The sequence below is a fragment of the Diceros bicornis genome, chromosome 20 (genome assembly GCF_020826845.1).
Source record: "Diceros bicornis minor isolate mBicDic1 chromosome 20, mDicBic1.mat.cur, whole genome shotgun sequence".
Taxonomy (NCBI): domain Eukaryota; kingdom Metazoa; phylum Chordata; class Mammalia; order Perissodactyla; family Rhinocerotidae; genus Diceros; species Diceros bicornis.
The window spans coordinates 50,086,262-50,104,927 of NC_080759.1; the positions used below are offsets into that span (position 1 = coordinate 50,086,262).

General features: G+C 40.8%; 1 protein-coding gene across 4 annotated transcripts in view; it reads right to left on the reverse strand.

Annotated features, from left to right (window-relative positions):
• TRIO (trio Rho guanine nucleotide exchange factor) overlaps positions 1–18,666 on the reverse strand; it is a 355,129-nt gene that overhangs the window by 23,466 nt on the left and 312,997 nt on the right. For 3 of the 4 annotated variants that reach the window (XM_058564327.1, XM_058564329.1, XM_058564330.1), the window contains 9 exons: positions 17,751–17,846; positions 11,748–11,896; positions 10,559–10,625; positions 9,117–9,220; positions 7,536–7,605; positions 2,940–3,029; positions 2,269–2,361; positions 1,283–1,333; positions 929–1,006 (listed from right to left, as the gene is read on the reverse strand). In XM_058564327.1, the coding sequence (XP_058420310.1) occupies positions 929–1,006; positions 1,283–1,333; positions 2,269–2,361; positions 2,940–3,029; positions 7,536–7,605; positions 9,117–9,220; positions 10,559–10,625; positions 11,748–11,896; positions 17,751–17,846 (798 nt within the window). The remainder of the gene's footprint in view (positions 1–928; positions 1,007–1,282; positions 1,334–2,268; positions 2,362–2,939; positions 3,030–7,535; positions 7,606–9,116; positions 9,221–10,558; positions 10,626–11,747; positions 11,897–17,750; positions 17,847–18,666) is intronic. The other variant, XM_058564328.1, reaches the window with a different exon arrangement.

The window sequence follows — 18,666 nt, forward strand, 5'->3', positions numbered from 1 at the left end:
GCAAAGGGAGAGGAGAAGAAAACGGTGCTTTCTAAGTTAAGAGAGATGAAGTTTTGTTTTCTTTCTTATTCTCATAGAATAATGTATTTTTTCTTCTATTAATTTATAGAGCTTAAAAATTTCTTTTATTGTAATGAGTTCTTAGCTCCAAAGAGAATAATTATCTAAAGAAAATTCTTGCCAAACTTTGTATGAATCACTGGCCTCAGTTACAATGAAAGACTGAAAGTGGACCTAGTGTCCAGTTCATGCTGGAACAGCGATTCTCACGGCACAGTCCCCGGACCAGCGGCATTAGCAACCCCCGGCAGGACCCAATTAGAGATGCACGGGATCCTGTGTTTCCAGAAGCCCTCCAGGAGATCCTGTGGGTGCTTCTGTGAGAATCACAACTTTAAATCCTAATTCTCTAGCAAAACAGCAGGCAAGAAAAGTAAAAACTTCTCTTGTTTCCTTATTCAATAGTTAAACTAAAAAAAAGATTCTGGTTCTGAATATATTCAGGATACTAATAGGTAATATGTAATATGAATAATCCGGCAAACTCATAGAAAAGTTTGTTAGACTGACAACGAGCACAGTGACCCTGAAGTCAAGCTCCCAGGGAGGACAGATGGGCAGGGGCCTCCTGCTTCCCACCCCTGCCAGGGAAGGAAACTCTGCTGTTTCAGCAGCAGAGGGCCCAAGAGTCCTGCCTGTTTCCGCCACCAGGTGCTGGGCTCTGAGCAGAGAACGGTCCTCAAAAAGCAAATCAAATGCACCAAAAAGAAGTTGAAAGGAAATATCAGCCAGGCTGAATGAAGCACAGTGAGAGAAGACAGAAAACCAAGCAAAAAGGATCAGCTTTGTACACGTGGAGATAAATAACCCAAGACAAAAGCAAGTGACGGCAGCCAGAGGAGCGAGTTAAAGGAGAGCAGCGCATTACGTCAAATCCTTGCAGCCGTCCGACGTTCATCATGTCGTTGCAGCGTTTGGGTACGATGCACATCACTTCTACAGCTCTCTGCGGGCAGGGGACAGCAGAGGGAGTGGTCAGCTTCTCCGGGGGAAGCCGGTGTGCTGACTCTCAAACACACCTCCAGGTTCAGTACCTCTCCCTCCACGCCCTCTGATGTGCAGCGGGCACGTCCAGGTGATGGAGAAACCCGCCACCACCCTTTGCAACGACCTCCCAGGGACAGGCCTCTCCAGGGACACGCTACTTAGGAGACACATGGGGATTAAGAGAGGAGCCGGGGTTGGGGGAGCCTGGAGGGCCCAGCTCCCGGGATGCAAGTACCTCTAATTCTGACGTATCCAGGCTAGCTTTTTTGGAATACTTGAGGAAGTCCTGTGTGGGAAATGGAGAGAAGGACATGATAAGGATGATGATCACGACAGAAGCTGTTTCATCACTCATGAAGTGCCAGGCATGGGCTACGCACTTTAGTTCTACTTTCTCATTTTTTCTTCCCAGTAACACAATAAAAAGGGATCCTTATGTGGATTTCAAGCTGCAGCAGAGCCAAGTCAATCAAATCTACCCAAGCAGGTAATGGTTCCTGTTTTACTCCAAGACAAGCTCTCATCTCTCCTCATAACCAGGTTCTAAGTTTTACGTATGAAGGACTCTCAAGACATTTAAACAGTCACTTTTATCATGGAAAAATGTGTGCCTCTGCCTTTAGCTGTGCTTAGGAATTTCAATCAATCAAGGGCTGTTGCTGAGCCAACAGAGAAATAAGCAGAGATTAAAATTATAATTTTATACAAGGCTCCAAAAAGATTAGAAAATATGTAAGGTTAACAGAGCTGCAGAAAAATCATTAGCATTCAAAGATCTGTGGTGGGGAAAAAAGTTCACTTTAACTGACATTTTTTTTTTTTTTTTGGTGAGGAAGATTAGCCCTAGGCTAACATCCGTGGCCATCTTCCTCTACTTTATATGGGATGCCGCCACAGCATGGCTTGACAAGTGGTGCATCAGTGCGCGCCTGGGATCCGAACCCGTGAACCCCAGAACGTGGAAGTGGAGCGCACGCACTTAGCCGCTATGCCACCGGGGTGGTCCCTTTAACTGACATTTTGATTCAGAACTTGATACAAAGGAAAAACTGAGAAAATAGTGTAAGGTGTTATATTAAATTTTAAAAAATTTACTCTAAAATATTTAAAATCAGAAATAACAAGATTGCTTTATTTTTTACAGAAAAAGAGTCCCCTCACCGAGTCTTACTCTCTCACCAAACAAACTCCTGACATCAGCATGTGCCCCTGGCCCCTCACCTTCAGTAGCAGCTGGTATTTCATAATTCTCTGCACTGGTTTGATTAGCAAATCTGTCAGCTGTAACCTGTGGCCCAGGCGCTGCTTTAAGTCCTGGGGTTTTAAAGGAGAAAAAAAGATCTTAGGTGCTTTTTCAAAGGGCAATTTGTCCTTGTAATCGTCAGAAATGCTAGCTACAAAACTATCAGTGAAAGTAATGAGAGAGGAGGCCACTGCATGAAAACCAACCAGTGCTTCACTATTTCTCAGAATGACCAGTTTTACACTTTAACCTTTCTGAGCTGTTTTTCAAAAATAGTCTTTTATGCTTGTTTAAAGACCTTCTTTCAACTGCTATTTTATTCACCCAAAGAAGTATTTCATTTTTAGGTTAAAAGCTTAGATCATGAGTTATTCTGAATTTGTAATGAGCCTTCAGTTTAAAACTGATTAAAAAACTCCTTATTTTAACAATGACCCCAGTCTTCTGAATGTGAAGGGATTCAATCATAGATTAAATTCATACTCATTTCTCTGATTCATAGGAAAGAAATATAGGTTCAGAACTCTTATAAATGAGGCTAATTTCCTGAGGATTGCTTCATCTCCTGGGAAACAAATGATGTTTTAATTTTTGGAAATCAACTGTAACAAAAGATTCAGAAATACTTTGTTCTTCTCTTAGGTCTTACCTCAAAAAAGGTATCAATGTATTCCGAGACAATGTGCTCAGACTTTGGTTTATTCTGACAATAAACTATGTACATGTGCAACCTTCTCTCCTAGGAACGAAAAAGGTGAACAGATGGGTTAAAACAACAGGAGTCAATCGGAATGTAAGAGCACGTGGACATTTTGGCGCGTTCATAAAGGAAACCTTCTTAATACGAAACTGTATGGTTTAGGCTCTTGAGAGCACATTCCAGATTCATGAGGTAGGTCAGCATTCTGCCTTGTGGCTCCAAAAACAGTCCTTCATTATTGCTCCCTCAGATGTATCAAACCTCTCACTTTACCCCATAAGCCTCAGAGGCAGTGAAAGAACACAGTTCTTAATACTAAATGAAGAATTACTCCCACCCCTCCAAACGGTCCTAGGAAGCCTGGCTGTTCTTAGCAGGGAAGGAAAAGCTCTTTAATCTCAAATACTGAAGGCAGGGAAAAGTAGACAGTGAGCCACTCCTTGACCCAGTGATCCTCAAAGTGTGGTGTGCACACCCCTGGGGATCCCTGAGGCCTTTTGGGGAATCCATTAGGTCAAAACTATTTTCAAAGTAACACTAAGCTGTCATTTGCCCTTTTTCATTGTGCTAACATTTGCACTGCTGTGCAAAACCAATGGTGGGAGAAACTGCTGGTATCTTAGGAAACATGCTTCACCACCACATGCTCACAGCAAAAAACGCCAGTTTCAACTAAGAATGCCCTGATGAAGTTATAAAATTCCATTTTATTAAAACTCAAGCATGAGGTATACATGTTTTCAACATGCTTGTAATAAAATGGAGGTCCTCCTGACACTTCTGCTGTATACGACAGTCATCCCAAAGAAAAGCACTGTGAGACAGAGCTCCGAGCTGAACCAGCTGCTTGTTTTAATGGACCGCCATGTGCACTTGAAACAATGATGGACACAAACTATAATTATATACACTTGGGTATCTGGTAGACATTTTCTTGAACATGAACAAAATAAGCCAGTCGTTTTAAGGCAAACAACTGGCAACGTCTGTTAATAATGAAAATTAAAGCTTTCAAGCAAAAAATTGGCATTTTGGAAAACGTATCTGCCACCATGAATGAACCTGACAATACTTAGAGACTTTTCTGAAGAGATGGGTGGCGATAGTAACAAATCTGATCTTTTGATGTTGTGTAATGACATGTTTCAACATCTGGAAGATCTGTCTAGATCAGTGAACCAATATTTCCCAACTGATCAGTGCCCGATGCCCCAAGGTGGTGCGGGGGGGGAAGAGCTTTCACGGCAACACAGCTCAACGGCCTTCAGCATAACACTAATGGGTTTCCAGATCCCAGGATGCAAGTGACCTTTAAGAAACGATCACTTGTGGAGTGTTGGTGTAGTATCTAAGAAAACTATCTATAATCATCTGAAAAGGCTTTTAAAGATTTTTATTTATTTATTTATTATTCCCCCCCACCAAAGCCCCAGTAGATAGTTGTATGTCATAGCTGCACATCCTTCCAGTTGCTATATGTGGGACGTGGCCTCAGCATGGCCGGAGAAGCGGTGTGTCGGTGCGCGTCCAGGATCCGAACCCGGGCTGCCAGCAGCGGAGCGCATGCACTTAACCGCTAAGCCACGGGGCCGGCCCTGAAAAGGCTTTTAAAATACTCATGCCCTGGGGGTCCCTGAGGCCTGGATTTTTTTCATATATTTTAACTAAAGACATCACAATAGATTGAATACAGAAGTAGATATGAAATCCATCTGTCTTCTATCAAGCCAGATAATAAAGAGACTTGCAAAGATACAAAAACTCTTGCCACTAATTACTAATATAGTAATTTTTCCTAAAAAAACTCCTTTAGTGCCCACTCTCACTACTCTTATACAACACAGTAGTGGAGGTTCTGGCAGAGCAATTAGGCAAGAAAAAGGAATAAAATGAATACCAATAGGCAATGGAGAAGTGAAACTCTCGCTGTTTGCAGACAACATGATTATATATATAGAAAACCCTAAAGAATCCATCAGAAAACTATTAGAAATAATCAACAACTACAGCACAGTTGCAGGGTACAAAATCAACTTACAAAAATCAGTTGCATTTCTATACTCTAATAATGAACTAACAGAAAGATAACTCAAGAAGACAATCCCATTTACAACCGCAACAAAAAGAATAAAATATCTAGGAATAAATTTAACCAAGGAGGTGAAAGATCTATACAATGAAAACTTAAGACATTATTGAAAGAAATCAATGATGACATACAGAAATGGAAAGATATCCCATGCACATAGATTGGAAGAATAAACATAGTTAAAATGTCATACTACCTAAAGCAATCTACAGATTCAATGCAATCCCAATCAGAATCCCAATGACATTCACAGAAATAGAACAAGGAATACTAAAATTCATGTGGGGCAACAAAAGACCCTGAATAGCTAAAGCAATCCTGAGAAGAAAGAACAAAGCTGGAGGCATAACAATTCCTGACTTCAAAATATACTACAAAGCTATAATAATCAAGCATAGGGCCAGCCCCGTGGCTCAGCGGTTAAGTGCGCGGGCTCCGCTGCTGGCAGCCCGGGTTCGGATCCCGGGCGCGCACTGACGCACCGCTTCTCCGGCCATGCTGAGGCCACGTCCCACATGCAGCAACTAGAAGGATGTGCAACTACGACATACAACTATCTACTGGGGCTTTGGGGAAAAAGAAAAAGAAAAAAAATAATAATAATAATAATAATTAAAAAAAAAAAAAAACCAGCATGGTACTGGTACAAAAACAGACACACAGATCAATGGAACAGAACTGAAAGTCCAGAAATAAAACCACGCATATATGGACAGCTAATCTTCAACAAAGGAGCTAAGGACATAGAATGGAGAAAGGAAAGTTTCTTCAATAAATGGTGCTGGAAAAATTAGACAGCCACATGCAAAAGAATGAAAGTAGACCATTATCTTTCACCATACACAAAAATTAACTCAAAATGGATCAAAGACTTGAAAGTAAGGACTGAAACTATAAAACTCCCAGAAGAAAACATAGGCAGAACGCTCTTTGACATCGGTCACCGAGGGATCTTTTTGAATACCACGTCTGCTCAGATAAGGAAAACAAAAGAAAAAATAAACAAGCGGGACTTCATCAGACTAAAGAGCTTCTGCAAGGCAAAGGAAACCAGGATCAAAATGAAAAGACAACCCACCAGCTGGAAGAAGATATTTGCAAATCATATATCTGACAAAGGGTTAATCTCCATAATATATAAAGAACTCACACAACTGAACAACAAAAAAAACAAATAACTCGATCAAAAAATGGGCAGAGGATATGAACAGAAATTTTACCAAGGAAGATATACAGATACCCAATAGGCATATGAAAAGATGTTCAATGTCACTAATCATCAGGGAAATGCAAATCAAAACTATACTAAGATATCACCTTACACCTATAAGAATGGCTATAATCACCAAGGCAAAAAATAACAAATGTTGGAGAAGATGTGGAGAAAAGGGTACCCTCACTCAGTGCTGGTGGGAATGCAAACTGGCGCAGCCTCTATGGAAAACGGTATGGAGATTCCTCAAAAAATTGAAAATAGAGATACCTTATGATCCAGCTATCCCACTTCTGGGTATTTATCGAAAGAACTTGAAATCAACAATCCAAAGAGACTTATGCACCCCTATGTTCATTGCAGCATTATTCACTATAGCCAAGAAGTGGAAGCAATCCAACTGTCCATGGACAGATGATTAGATACAGAAGATGTCATGTGTGTGTATATATATATACACACACACACACACACACACACACACAATGGAATACTACTCAGCCATAAAAAAAGACAAAATCATCCCATTTGCAACAACATGAACGGACCTGTAGGGTATTATGTTAAGTGAAATAGTCCAGACAGAGAAAGACAAACACTGTATGACTTCATTCATATGTGGAACATAAACTAACACACGGACAGAGAGAACAGTTTGGTGGTTACCAGGGGGAAGGGGGTTGGGGTTGGGCACAAGGGGTGAAGGGGTGCATTTATATGGTGACTGACAAACAATAATGTACAACTGGAATCTCAAAATGTTATTAACTATTATGACATCAATAAAAAAATTAAAAAAGAAAAAAGCATGAACAAATATTCATAAAATAAAAAAACAAAAAAACCCCTTTAATGTTAACACACTTCTTTTAGACACGCACATATATTTGGCTACTACATTAAACCCACTGCACGTCAAGGTACATCACCTTCTCCACCAAACACTTGTCTGCCCACAGACATGTCCACATATGTTCCTGCTTCAGGTCTGGCTCTGGCCCCCTCTGAACGCCCTGGACTGTTTGTGAGCTAAACAGCCAGCGGGGCCAGGTGACGGGGAAAGCAGATCATTCATATGCAGAAGAGCAAGAGGGGATTTTAATTTCAACTCGCTGACCCTGTGCAGTTTGATTTTATTCTTAACATAAGCTCTTTTGTAAACTGAAGAGTTCTTTAATCTGATAAACCAATGACTAAACGTGACACTACCAAAATAGAATATAAATAACGCTATTGTACTTACATGTTTAACAAAAAGGGATCCTAGTTTTTCTGGATCTTCAAGGCACTTCTCCAACTCTCCTAAAAAAAACCTGAAACAAGAGGAGAAATATTAAAACCGTTTCCAATTTGACCTTCTGATTTTAGATTGAAGTTTCTATTTTCAAACTAGTCCTTTCTGACATGAGCAACTGGGAAGTGTAAAGAACATACTTAAATATACCGTACCCAGCAAACAATTTGTGAGGGCAGAAAGCAAGAAGAGACACACAGTCAAAAAAGGCAGAACGAGAGCATCCCTTGACTGGCAACTTTCCCTTTCTCTGGACAATTAACATTTTTGTCTCTCTCTCTCTCTTTTTTTGCTGAAGAAGACTGGTCCTGAGCTAACATCTGTGCCCAACTTCCTCTATTTTGTATGTGGGACACTGCCACAGCACAGCTTGATGAGTGGTGCATAGGTCCGCGCCTGGGATCTGAACCCACCAACCCCGGGCTGCTGAAGTAGAGCACACGAACTTTACTACTATGCCACCAGACCAGCACCTTTGTCTCATTTTTTCAATAATACAAGCAATAACATCCTGGCTGAATACTGAGAGAAAAGTAAATGTTTCAAAGCAATTTTTATTTCCAAAAACTTGGTCTTTGTACCTATGAGTTTCATTTTCTTTTTATGATAATTTTAAGAGGCTCAAATTAGTTAATAACATATAAAACACTAAATATGTTACCTGTGCCAGTTTTATAAAGTTTTCTCAAATACTTTAAAAATCAATTTCTAGGTTACAAATATTAGCTCCCATTAACATTAAAACTAGGTCTGATCACAGAAACAGAACAGGGGTGGACGACTGCCCTTCCTTCCTTCTGGGTTGTAGGGACAGGTGTGCGGGGACAAGCTCTGGCAGGCCGAGGCAGCTGCTGAAGCATCTGCCCCAACGTGGATCTCCTCCTGGTTAGGACAGGCACGGCAATACACTGGAACTCCTCCTGGTTAGGATAGGTGTGACAATGCACTGGGATAAAATCTGATTTTCATGAGCAATCATGTCCATTTTTCCATTAAAATTCAGTTGGAAAAATGAGTATCTTTAAAACTCTCTAACGGTGATTGGTATTTATTCAAGAGGTGGCTGCAATTCTAATTAGAAGCATTCATCTATGCAGATGTTGTTCTAAGTGCTCTACACGCAAGAACTCAGTCGCTCTGCACAAAAAGCCCATGAGGTGGGCCACCCTATGACCCACGCTGTGTAGATGAAGAACGGAGGTAGTGAAAGGGGAAGCAGAAGGACCGAGGTCAGGACTAGGCCATGAACCCAGACAGTCAGGCCGGGTGCCAGTGCTCCCAGCCACGCCCACAGGGGCCCCCTGGGCAGACCAGCATGAAGAAGATAAGAGACTCTTCCTGTGCCATGAAATGCTACCACAAAAGTCCTTGGCCCATCAACATTCCTTTGCACTCGCTACCTCCACGAGGCTACACAGGTAATAAAACAAAATGGGTCAATAAATGTCCTTCAGTATTTGCCTGACATCACGCAGTTTATTGACTGATGATACTGGGCACACCACCACGTGTGACACGTATTTTACATACTCTCTGTGCCAGTCGTAAATCTGATGGATGTTGCCAAACACAATCTTGTCTTTCCCTTTCATGTCATCGGGAACACCGTCTTCTTTCATAAGTGCCATGTAGCCCTATAACGAAATATTTAAAAATAAGTTTATTTCATCGAACATGTTTGAATCAAGTAATGATTTGTTGATTAATAGTCATAAAGGACAAAACAGACATATGCACTGTCTTGTAACCAGAAATTCTTTATTTAAAACCAAACATAAACCCCATATGAAAAGTGTCCTTAACGGGCACTTGAAAGATACTGTTACATTCATTGGCATGATTTTCTCTCCCTGAACTGCTCAGCACTCATAGATCAAAATTCTGAGGAAATGAAGTTTAAATAAATATAAATGGTTTCATAAAACAAATCATCTTATCAGCTTATAAATATTAAATATTTGACCAGAAACATATTTCCTCTGTTCTCAGCATTGATCTCATATAAAGAGATTTCCTTTTCTTTTTGGATTATTTACATAACTAGTTAAATAAGGATTTAACAATATACATTTCATACATTAATTTTTTAACAATACTTGATGAAATATGTTGCTAAAATGTGGTTTAAAACTTCTATTTAACTCGGATGGGATTTAGCCTGTATAGAAGCTCTTAAGTATTCAAGTTACTTATTCTATTAACAAGGACTGTAAACAAACCAAGCCTGTCAAATCTTCTACGTCACAGAATTAACTGTGATAGCTGTTACTTTTGATGGAATGTGCACCCAAAAAGCATTGCCCTGTACATACTTCTGCAAAGCTGAAAGCAATAAAATTTTATACTAGAAAAATAGCTTTTTAAAAATTAATATGATTATGTCCCCAACTTAATAGCAGGGATAAGCTTGGAGATGGCCCTCGATTCATTTTGAAAGGCAGTGGTTTTGCTATGTCTACACAGGGTGTAGCAACTTCTGAGCAATGAAAATGGTGACACATTTGTTCCGTGAAGACTATAAGCAAATGGCCTGGTGTAGCCACAGACCAAGCTCTGAATCCAGGTGGATTCAGGATGGAACTGAATCCACAGCTGGCCGCACTGACTCTGTCAACCAATGATGTTCCCATTTCTGCAGTGATACCCAGTCTCATAAAATAATAAGGATTTAACAATATAGGCAGGATTCCCATATCATAAATATAATGGTTGGATATAATAATTATAAAAATTAATTATAAAAATGATTACGTCAAGAAGGTCTATGCAAAAAAGAAACCTTTAAAAGCGTATACAGATTGTGAAGATAGCTAGCTAAGTTTTATTTTTCAGAAATATTTTGTTGTTTTTTTTTTCCAGTCAAAAATATTTTAAAGCTTTTGAGAAGGTATCAGTGTTAAATTTTCTAACACAATACCCCTCTGATGACTCTTGGGGCTAATATAGGTTATTAAATCTCTGAAAACACATACCTCAACCACACAGCCAAGGTCTCGCACATAGTCACGTTCTGTCTCCACTAATTCTTGCAAAACATAGCTGGAAAGAGAAAGAAAAACCAGTGTTTACAATCTAAATGAATTCTTTCATACTTTTGCTTTTGTGAGGTCAGACCCCACTGGGACTGTACTGTAACACATCAAACTTGCACAACTGGGTCTCCGATTCCTGCGTGTCCCACATCACTCACAGGTTCAGGGGGGTGACCCAAGAGGGCTGCAGAGGTCACAAGACGCTTCGCATTCAGGATGCATGCATACCACTGCCCTCTAATCACATACACGACGACCAAGAGAAGCTGAGACAGAACTCTGTTATGAAGGCATGACGTTAAAGGAAGCAGGTTTTTTGTTTGTTTGCTTTTTAATGATTAAGTCATTTTAAGCTTCATTGGACCTACAAGGAAAAATTTAACTCAGATGTTTAAAGCCTTGGATCTTATCACATCATTCAGAAGTGTTTCTTTTGTAAAGTTCAGTAACTGTCTAAGGTCACTCAGACAACAGAAGACAATTACTCGATCACTATAGCAAACAACCTCAATTGGCCTGAAGAGGTTTGTTCATTCATTCATTCATTCAACCAACACCAACTCGGCACCTCCTATGTGCCCAGTATCACTCTAGATGTTGGAATACAGCACACAATAACACCAGGTCTCTGTCTTCATGCAGCGTATAAGTTTTTCCTCTTTTCCAAAGGCAAGTTTAAACCTTTTGTAATATTTTTCAGGACTCTCTCTTTCACCATAAGCTGCTTACTGGAACTGAGAAACACTACCACGAAGGAATGTTCAAAAAATATTCAAGTTTTTGGAACTGCATCTAATTTTATGTTGTCTTCTTTTTCCTTCACAACTACGTATACAAGAGAAAGTATAGGAGTTCCTCGCCAGAAGTGACAGAAGATATTCTTGTCTCCTATCATTCTTATTAATAAATAAAGTATAATACACAAATAAAACAATAAAAACTGCAGCTATGGCTTACGGGACCCTTTTGAGGTTCTGAGTGCTTTTCAAACATATGTACAATTACTCAATGAGAGACCCCGGTCTCCTCACTGTGCTGATTCAGAGATGAGTCCCAGTCATGTTTCTGAGGGTGACCGAGACAAGAGGAAACCTGCCAAATAATGACAATGAAAGCATTTCCGTCTTACTGCCGTCTCTTTAAAGAGCTGGATTTCCTTTCTTCCATCTCATCAATGGGCGAGGAGGAGGAGAGAAGGGAGTTGTCTGAAGGGTTGAAAGAAGGGCTGCTACTGTCTCCCTGGTCAACAAGGAGTGAGCTAGGACGATCCTCCAGAGCCTGAAAGAAAATCAGATCACAAATCACGTTTCCTGCCCATAGTGCACGAGGGTGAACCAGGATAAGAAAATCTCAAACATCAGAACATACAGAGGGCCTGATTATAAAATTATAAAATCTATGTTTGTGAAATTACACAGTACTTAACAACAAAAACCCCCAAGATTAATAAAAAAATTGAGCAAGAGGAGCTGAATAAGAGAAAAGTTAGAATGAAAAGGATAGTGAATTCATATACATTAATATATTTTGTTTCTGGTTACCAAATAATTAGAAAACATACAACTTGTTTACGTCAGTGCACTGCACCTGTGTCAAACGTAGCAATATTCTTTTCAGTTATATTCCTGCCAAACAAAAGCATGACTATTTCAGAAGTGTGGAATCGCCTCCATCAAGCCACCTTACCCCGAATGCGTCAACCATAACCCTTGTTGGCGGGCTACGTAGCAATGTCAACAATCTATATTTTAGTTTTAAATAAATTTGGTTTGTTTCTTGATTATCCATAAAGCCTTGACTCATACTTCAATGCATACAGATCATCCCGCTAAAATTAATCTCTATCGCTGCGATATTTGCACTCGCAATGTCCTTTCTATCTCTTCTGTAGGAAGCAGCTGTCATGCTGGCCTCAATTACTTATCCACAAGTCTCTCTCCCCCACTAGATTTCAGTTTCTGCAGGCGATTGTTTCCATTGCTCTACCTGCTGGAAAACATTGAACAAAGCTTTGCAGGTGATCAATAAATCTGTGAGTTGAACACTGATGACAATTGATTATTTTCTAATTGGTACATATTAATTTTCTTTCTTAAACTGAATTCAGAAAGCTCCTGGGGTATGGGTTATAGCTCTTATAAAATTTCCAAGGCGCCCCAGCTGCACATACAGAGATGATAAGAGACATTTAGCGATTGAACTGGGAAAATGTGATTAACTTATCTTCAAATGAAAAGCCCAATACAAACTGCCAGAACACAGTATTTCCTATCTTTTAAAACCTCTAACACATGTGCTATTTTCTCCCCTGAAGAGTAACAGACTGACACTGACTTGGTCACTACGCGAGCTCTGAGGACACAGTCTGTCCTTGCAATCTTGTTTCCCAAACCCACTGAGCTGTGGCAACACACCAACCGCTGCTCTTATTTATGAAAAACAGTTAAGGAACAAGGTTTGATGAGAAAATGACACTTTTATTTTTAAACAAATAGCTATTGACCTTTCCTGGAAGCAAGCGTTTTCGGGTGAGAAGCAGGCCTGCTTCCTGTTTGTGGTCCTGGGGGTCTCTGACCCGAGCCTGGAACTGAAGAATGAGAGGGAGGAGGCTCTGCACCGTCTCCTGTCTCGATTTGCAAGGAAACAGCTGAAGCTCGTTAGACCTAATTCCGTTGACTTGAACAGTAAGAAAAGAGGAGAAAGAGAAAGGCTCTGGATGGTCCCTCATACAGAGGAGCCAGCCAGGGGTAAAGCCATGGCCCTCACTGATGTCCATGAGGCCCTGTCTTCTCGAGCGGGTGGATGGCTGTCTGGACTCAAAATGGCAGAGTTGCCGGGCTTCCTCTGGCTGCCTGTCCTCCAATGTGGCTGGTCTGGACCTAAGTCGGCAGCCAGAGAGGGTGCAGATGCCCCGACAGGATGCGGTCATGGCTATGTGTCCTCATCAAATTTATGCCGTCCACGCCCTCAACGCTGCCCACTGGCCTCTTACACAAATGGCGTGTGAGAGAAAAGGCCATCACCAGCACAAAGGTGCCTCCGAACTGGAACTACTGGGAACTGACAGATTTCGAGGAATTATTTGTGAAACCCTCTGGGTTTGGTGGTTTTTTGTGGGTAGGTTCTTTTCAATTTTCTCTGTTTCTTAGATGATGACAGGTCTGCAGAGATATTCAATCTCTTCTAACGTTAGTTTTAGTCAATTATATTTTCTTAAGAAGCTGCCAATTTCATCTAGGTTTTCAAATTTACTTTCTAAGAGCTGAACAAAGTAATGTACTATGATTGTTTCAATTTCCTTGGTTTCTTTCTCCCTTATAATTTCTTATTTTGTGAATTTGTGCTTGCTTTCTATTTTCTTCAAAAGGTTACCTGATGTCTATATTTTTTAAAAGAACACATTTTTGGTTTTATTTATTATTCTACTATTTTTGTTTTCCAACTCATTAATTTCTGCTTTTATCTCTATAAATTCATTCCTTCTGCTTTTGATTTTGTTGTTCTTCTCATATATTGAGTTAATGTTTATTTCATTTATTCTCATTCTTTCTTGTATCTCTCATTATATTTAGATCAATGAAGAGAAGAAAATCTCAGAGTCAAGTGCAAACAGTCACTGTGGCTGTCGGCTGCTATTGCTCACGCTCAGGAAAGACACACAACCTTTCAAATACTGGTTGGACCAGGAACGTGGAAGTAGGAGAGAGGAGCAAAGTCCAGGGCACAGTTTTCAGGGTGGTTTTTATTTTCCAGACGGAATCCTCAGGTTCTAGGGTCAATTCCTTGAACGCATACTGCATAACAGTTGAACACCGGCCTTTTCTTCCCCAGTTCAATCAATGAATACAGAGCTTCTGATGAGTAAACAATTCAGTGTTCAAATCCTATTATGAAGGCACTATAGCCCAAGAGATCACCCATAAGAAAACGAACGTGGATGACCAAGGGTCGGGAGCACGTGGTAAGATGTGCAGGAGTAACTCAGTCCCAGGAAGCAGGATAGATGAAGGATATTAAAATGATTCACTAGACTTTTTATGGACAAAAAGTAGTTCCGTTTGACATTAAAGGGTTAGTGACAGGAAATCACTACAGATTTATGTTTCCCTTGAACCAGAAAAAGAGACAGAATCTAGATTACATTCCATGGAGAAAGAAGAAGGGATGAGTCCATCATAAACAGCACAAAAATGGTTCACCAACGGGGAAGGGAAGGCATTAGCGAATGCCCACAGGAGGAACCTTGTCAGGAGCTTCACAAACCATACTCCATTTATGAGATCAGGTTACAGGGGAGGGACGCAGGGTCAGAGAGGCTGAAGCAGTAAGCAGGAGAGTTTGAACCCAAGTCTATCTGACTCCAAAACCTATACCCTTTCCACTTTCCCAAGAGCTTTATGCCTGTTAACTTAATAAGAGACATAAGTGAATGGAAAGAACTTAGTTTTAACTGATGAAGTTCAATTTCTTAGAACTGAAAAGGGGAAATAAACCAGTAAGAGCTGAAAGAGACCAGGCCATAGAAGTCCTCTCCATTTGGAAGTCCATCTGAACTAATTACAAATGTATCTCTTAAAATGGAATGCAATTTAAATACTTGCCGAATAATGACTGGCATGGCTGACAAAGTGTTGCCTTATAACATTCCTTGGGAAAACTATTTCAACTGTTAGACAGGAATGATTTTAATGGTCATATAATTGATGTGTATAAACGGCTGTTTTTAAAATATTTGAGACTGCTTGAAAACTCAGTGGATACAATTTAAGTGTCCTTTGTTTAGACCATTATTCAAGTTGTCTCTCAAAGAGACAGCTAGAATGTGGTTTAGCTCAGTTCATACTAACATGATCCCAAATTCTTGACCAATAGAGTCGAGTTCTTGAGTTATCTACCAAGTCTCATCAGCCTTCCTGCCTAACTTCCCGTCTAATCTCGAAGCCCATCATGTCATGTCCTTTTCAGAACACAGCACGACTGCCTGGGGTGGTGGGGTGGGATGGGGTGGGGAATTCCAGCTATGGCAGGCAATACATGTCAGTCTGAATTTTTCTTGATATAAGTCCCATTTGACCTAGTCAACCAGTTTCATTAGAAGCTGTTAAGGGGTGGGAGAAGAAATGGGAATGATATGTACAGTACCTAGTCAATACTTGACTCAAGGAAGATAAACTCCTAACTTTAAAGAAGCACAGTCATGTGTCACTTAATGACAGGGACATGTTCTGAGAAATGCATCATTAAGCGATTTCGTCGTTGCTCGAACATCATAGGGTATACTTACAGAAACCTAGATGATATAGCCTGCTACACACCTAGGCTATACGGTACTAATCTTATGGGACTACCATCATATATTTGGTCCATCGTTGACCAAAACATTGTTATGCGGCACATGACTGTATAACCTTTGACCTAGCAATCAATTCCAGTGCTGGAAATTTACCCTATGGACATAATCACACACACGTAACAAACATGGATGTTTATAATAGTGAAAAATTGAAAACAATATACACATTATTATGGAATTTATTCAAATAAACTGTAGTATTATCATGTCTGCCTCTTACTAGCCGGTCAAGTTTTTAAACATTCTGTGTGCCTCAGTTTCTTCACCATAAAATGGGATACAACGATAGTGCGTGCCTACCTTATAAGGCTGTTGTGGGGAGTATACAAATTAATACCTGCTCAGGACTTAGTAGTGCCTAGTTTAGAGTAAGCCCTTGGTGGTACTATGATCACTGCATCTATATAGTGGACTATTATACAGCTATTGAAACAACTGAGATAAATCTGTATGTACTGATGTGAGAAGAGCTTCAAGATATATTAAGTCTTAGAATCTTAAAAACTGAATGAATCCATTTTGAAAGAAAAAGCATGCACATGCACTCCCCACCCCCATATATGTTTGCACCTGCAAAGAAACTTTCTGGAGAGAAACTTAGCAAACTGTTCACAGTGGTTACCTCCGGAGAATGGATTGGTGGGAGAGGCTGAGGGCTTTTACTTTAGAAGGGGTGATTTTTAAAAGATGTTAAATAACTTTACAAGGGTAGTAGGATATACTAGTCTAAAAATTATTACCATTAATGGTTTTCCCTTTTCATAGGAAAACTGAAGAAATACAGAAGTTAATTGATTTGAGTCAGTTAGAAGCAATGCACACCTATCTAACTTCAAGGAATCAACATTTGATTTGGGGCATTTATTAAAGAAATCCACATCGACCAATTGGCAATATAGAGGTCACTAAGAAAATAAAGCTCTTACATAACAATGCCAACCTTTCTCTCTCATACATTGTGAATCCAAATGAAAGATCTCGAGACAGCAAAAGAAAACCGCCAACCTATCTGTGAGTACTACTGACCCTGGGCACACCTCAGACAAGACTGGAATGGACCACACTTGCTCTGATGGTGCCAGTACTGCAAACAGTGTGGGTGCAGGAAAGGATTAACCTTGGCTCTTGAGAGGAACCTCTAAGCCCTTGGAATGTCCTCCCTGATGAGAATGTCTTGGGGGCCTTGGGCCAAAACAGATAGTCTATGCTAACGAAGTGATTTCAGGTGGTGGCTTTGGGCCACGTGCTATCTTGATCTCTGGAGGGGTAGGGGACAATGTGACTACATGAGTGGCCAATCCTGTGTATGTTACTGAGCTCACATAAAAACTCTGAACACCAAGGCTCGGGTGAGTGTCTTTAGTTGGCGACACTCTGTACATACAGTCATATGTCGTTGCTGGGAGGCGTCAGAGTTGTCCACATGACTCCGCTGGGAGAGGACAACTGGCAGCTTGAACCTGGGACCCTCCTGGACCCTGCCCCATGTACCTCTTCCCTGGCTGATTTTAATCTATGTCCTTTCACGGTAGTAAACCACAACTGTGGCTTTTCTAAGTTCTGTGAGCACTTCAAACGAATTACTGAACCTGAGGGTGGCCCCAGGTTCCCCTAAACTTGCCGTTGGTCAGAAGTGAGGGTGGTCTTGGGGACCCCTGAACTGTGCAATAGGCCAGAGGCACCTTCTGCAGACCAGAGCAGCACACGGACAAGGGCACGTCCACCTGCAAGCAGCTCCTCAGGGCAGCTCCAGACCTCAGGCTCCCGGGCAAGCCTTACCATCTTGCTTTTCACGAGTTCCTCAATGGCACTGACAAGCTCGGCTGCGCTTGGCGTCTCGGAGCTGGTGGGGCGGACTATTAACCGAGAAGAAGCCTAAGGAAGAGGTTCAGAAAGAGAAAGGGCGGGGGGAGGCCTCGTGTTAGTCACTGGACAGACGGTACATTCTCCTGTAAGCTCAGTCTCTTTTTAAAAGTAACTCCAGACAAAAAGACCACAAGTTCATCTTTGTTTGCATTTATTTAAAGTCATCCTTTTAAATTTACAATATTCTGACATGAGATATTAAATAAAACCTGTCTGGGATACATGTGGAAAGCAGACAAAGTCTGTTTTTAATCTGCAGTCATGTAACATCTAACGTTTTTCAAAGAGGCGACTGGGCACGGGAAAATTCTAACTGTAACTTATGTAACTGCTGGCTAGGCTACTGGCTAAGGAGGAAAAATAGAGTCTGATCAACAGAGAATGAATGGCCTGAGTTCTAACCAGTGAATCCTTAAATAATAAGGAAACAAACCAGGATACTAAAAATGGTTTTACTGTGGTGATGGGGTTAAAAGAAAGAAACAAGAAAGAAAAGGGAAGGACCCAGGGCGCACTGACCAGACAGGGAAGAGGGGGGACGAGCTCACCATTTCCTGTGCCATCCACTTCCCCAATGATTAGTGCAGAGTACAGAAGATCTGCGGCCTCACAAGCTATCAGATGCCATTTACGGCTAGAATCAGGGTGTACAGGGGGCGACAGGTAAGGAATCTGGGGAGGGACTACCAAGTTCAAGTTTCAGTAATTAGCAAACATGGTGTGTTTGCGGATTACTTGCACCATTAATTAACTGGAAACTAGAAGGGGGCGTAATATGAACCTTGCTTCATATTAAGGACAGCGGAGATGCATGCGACACACGGCTAGC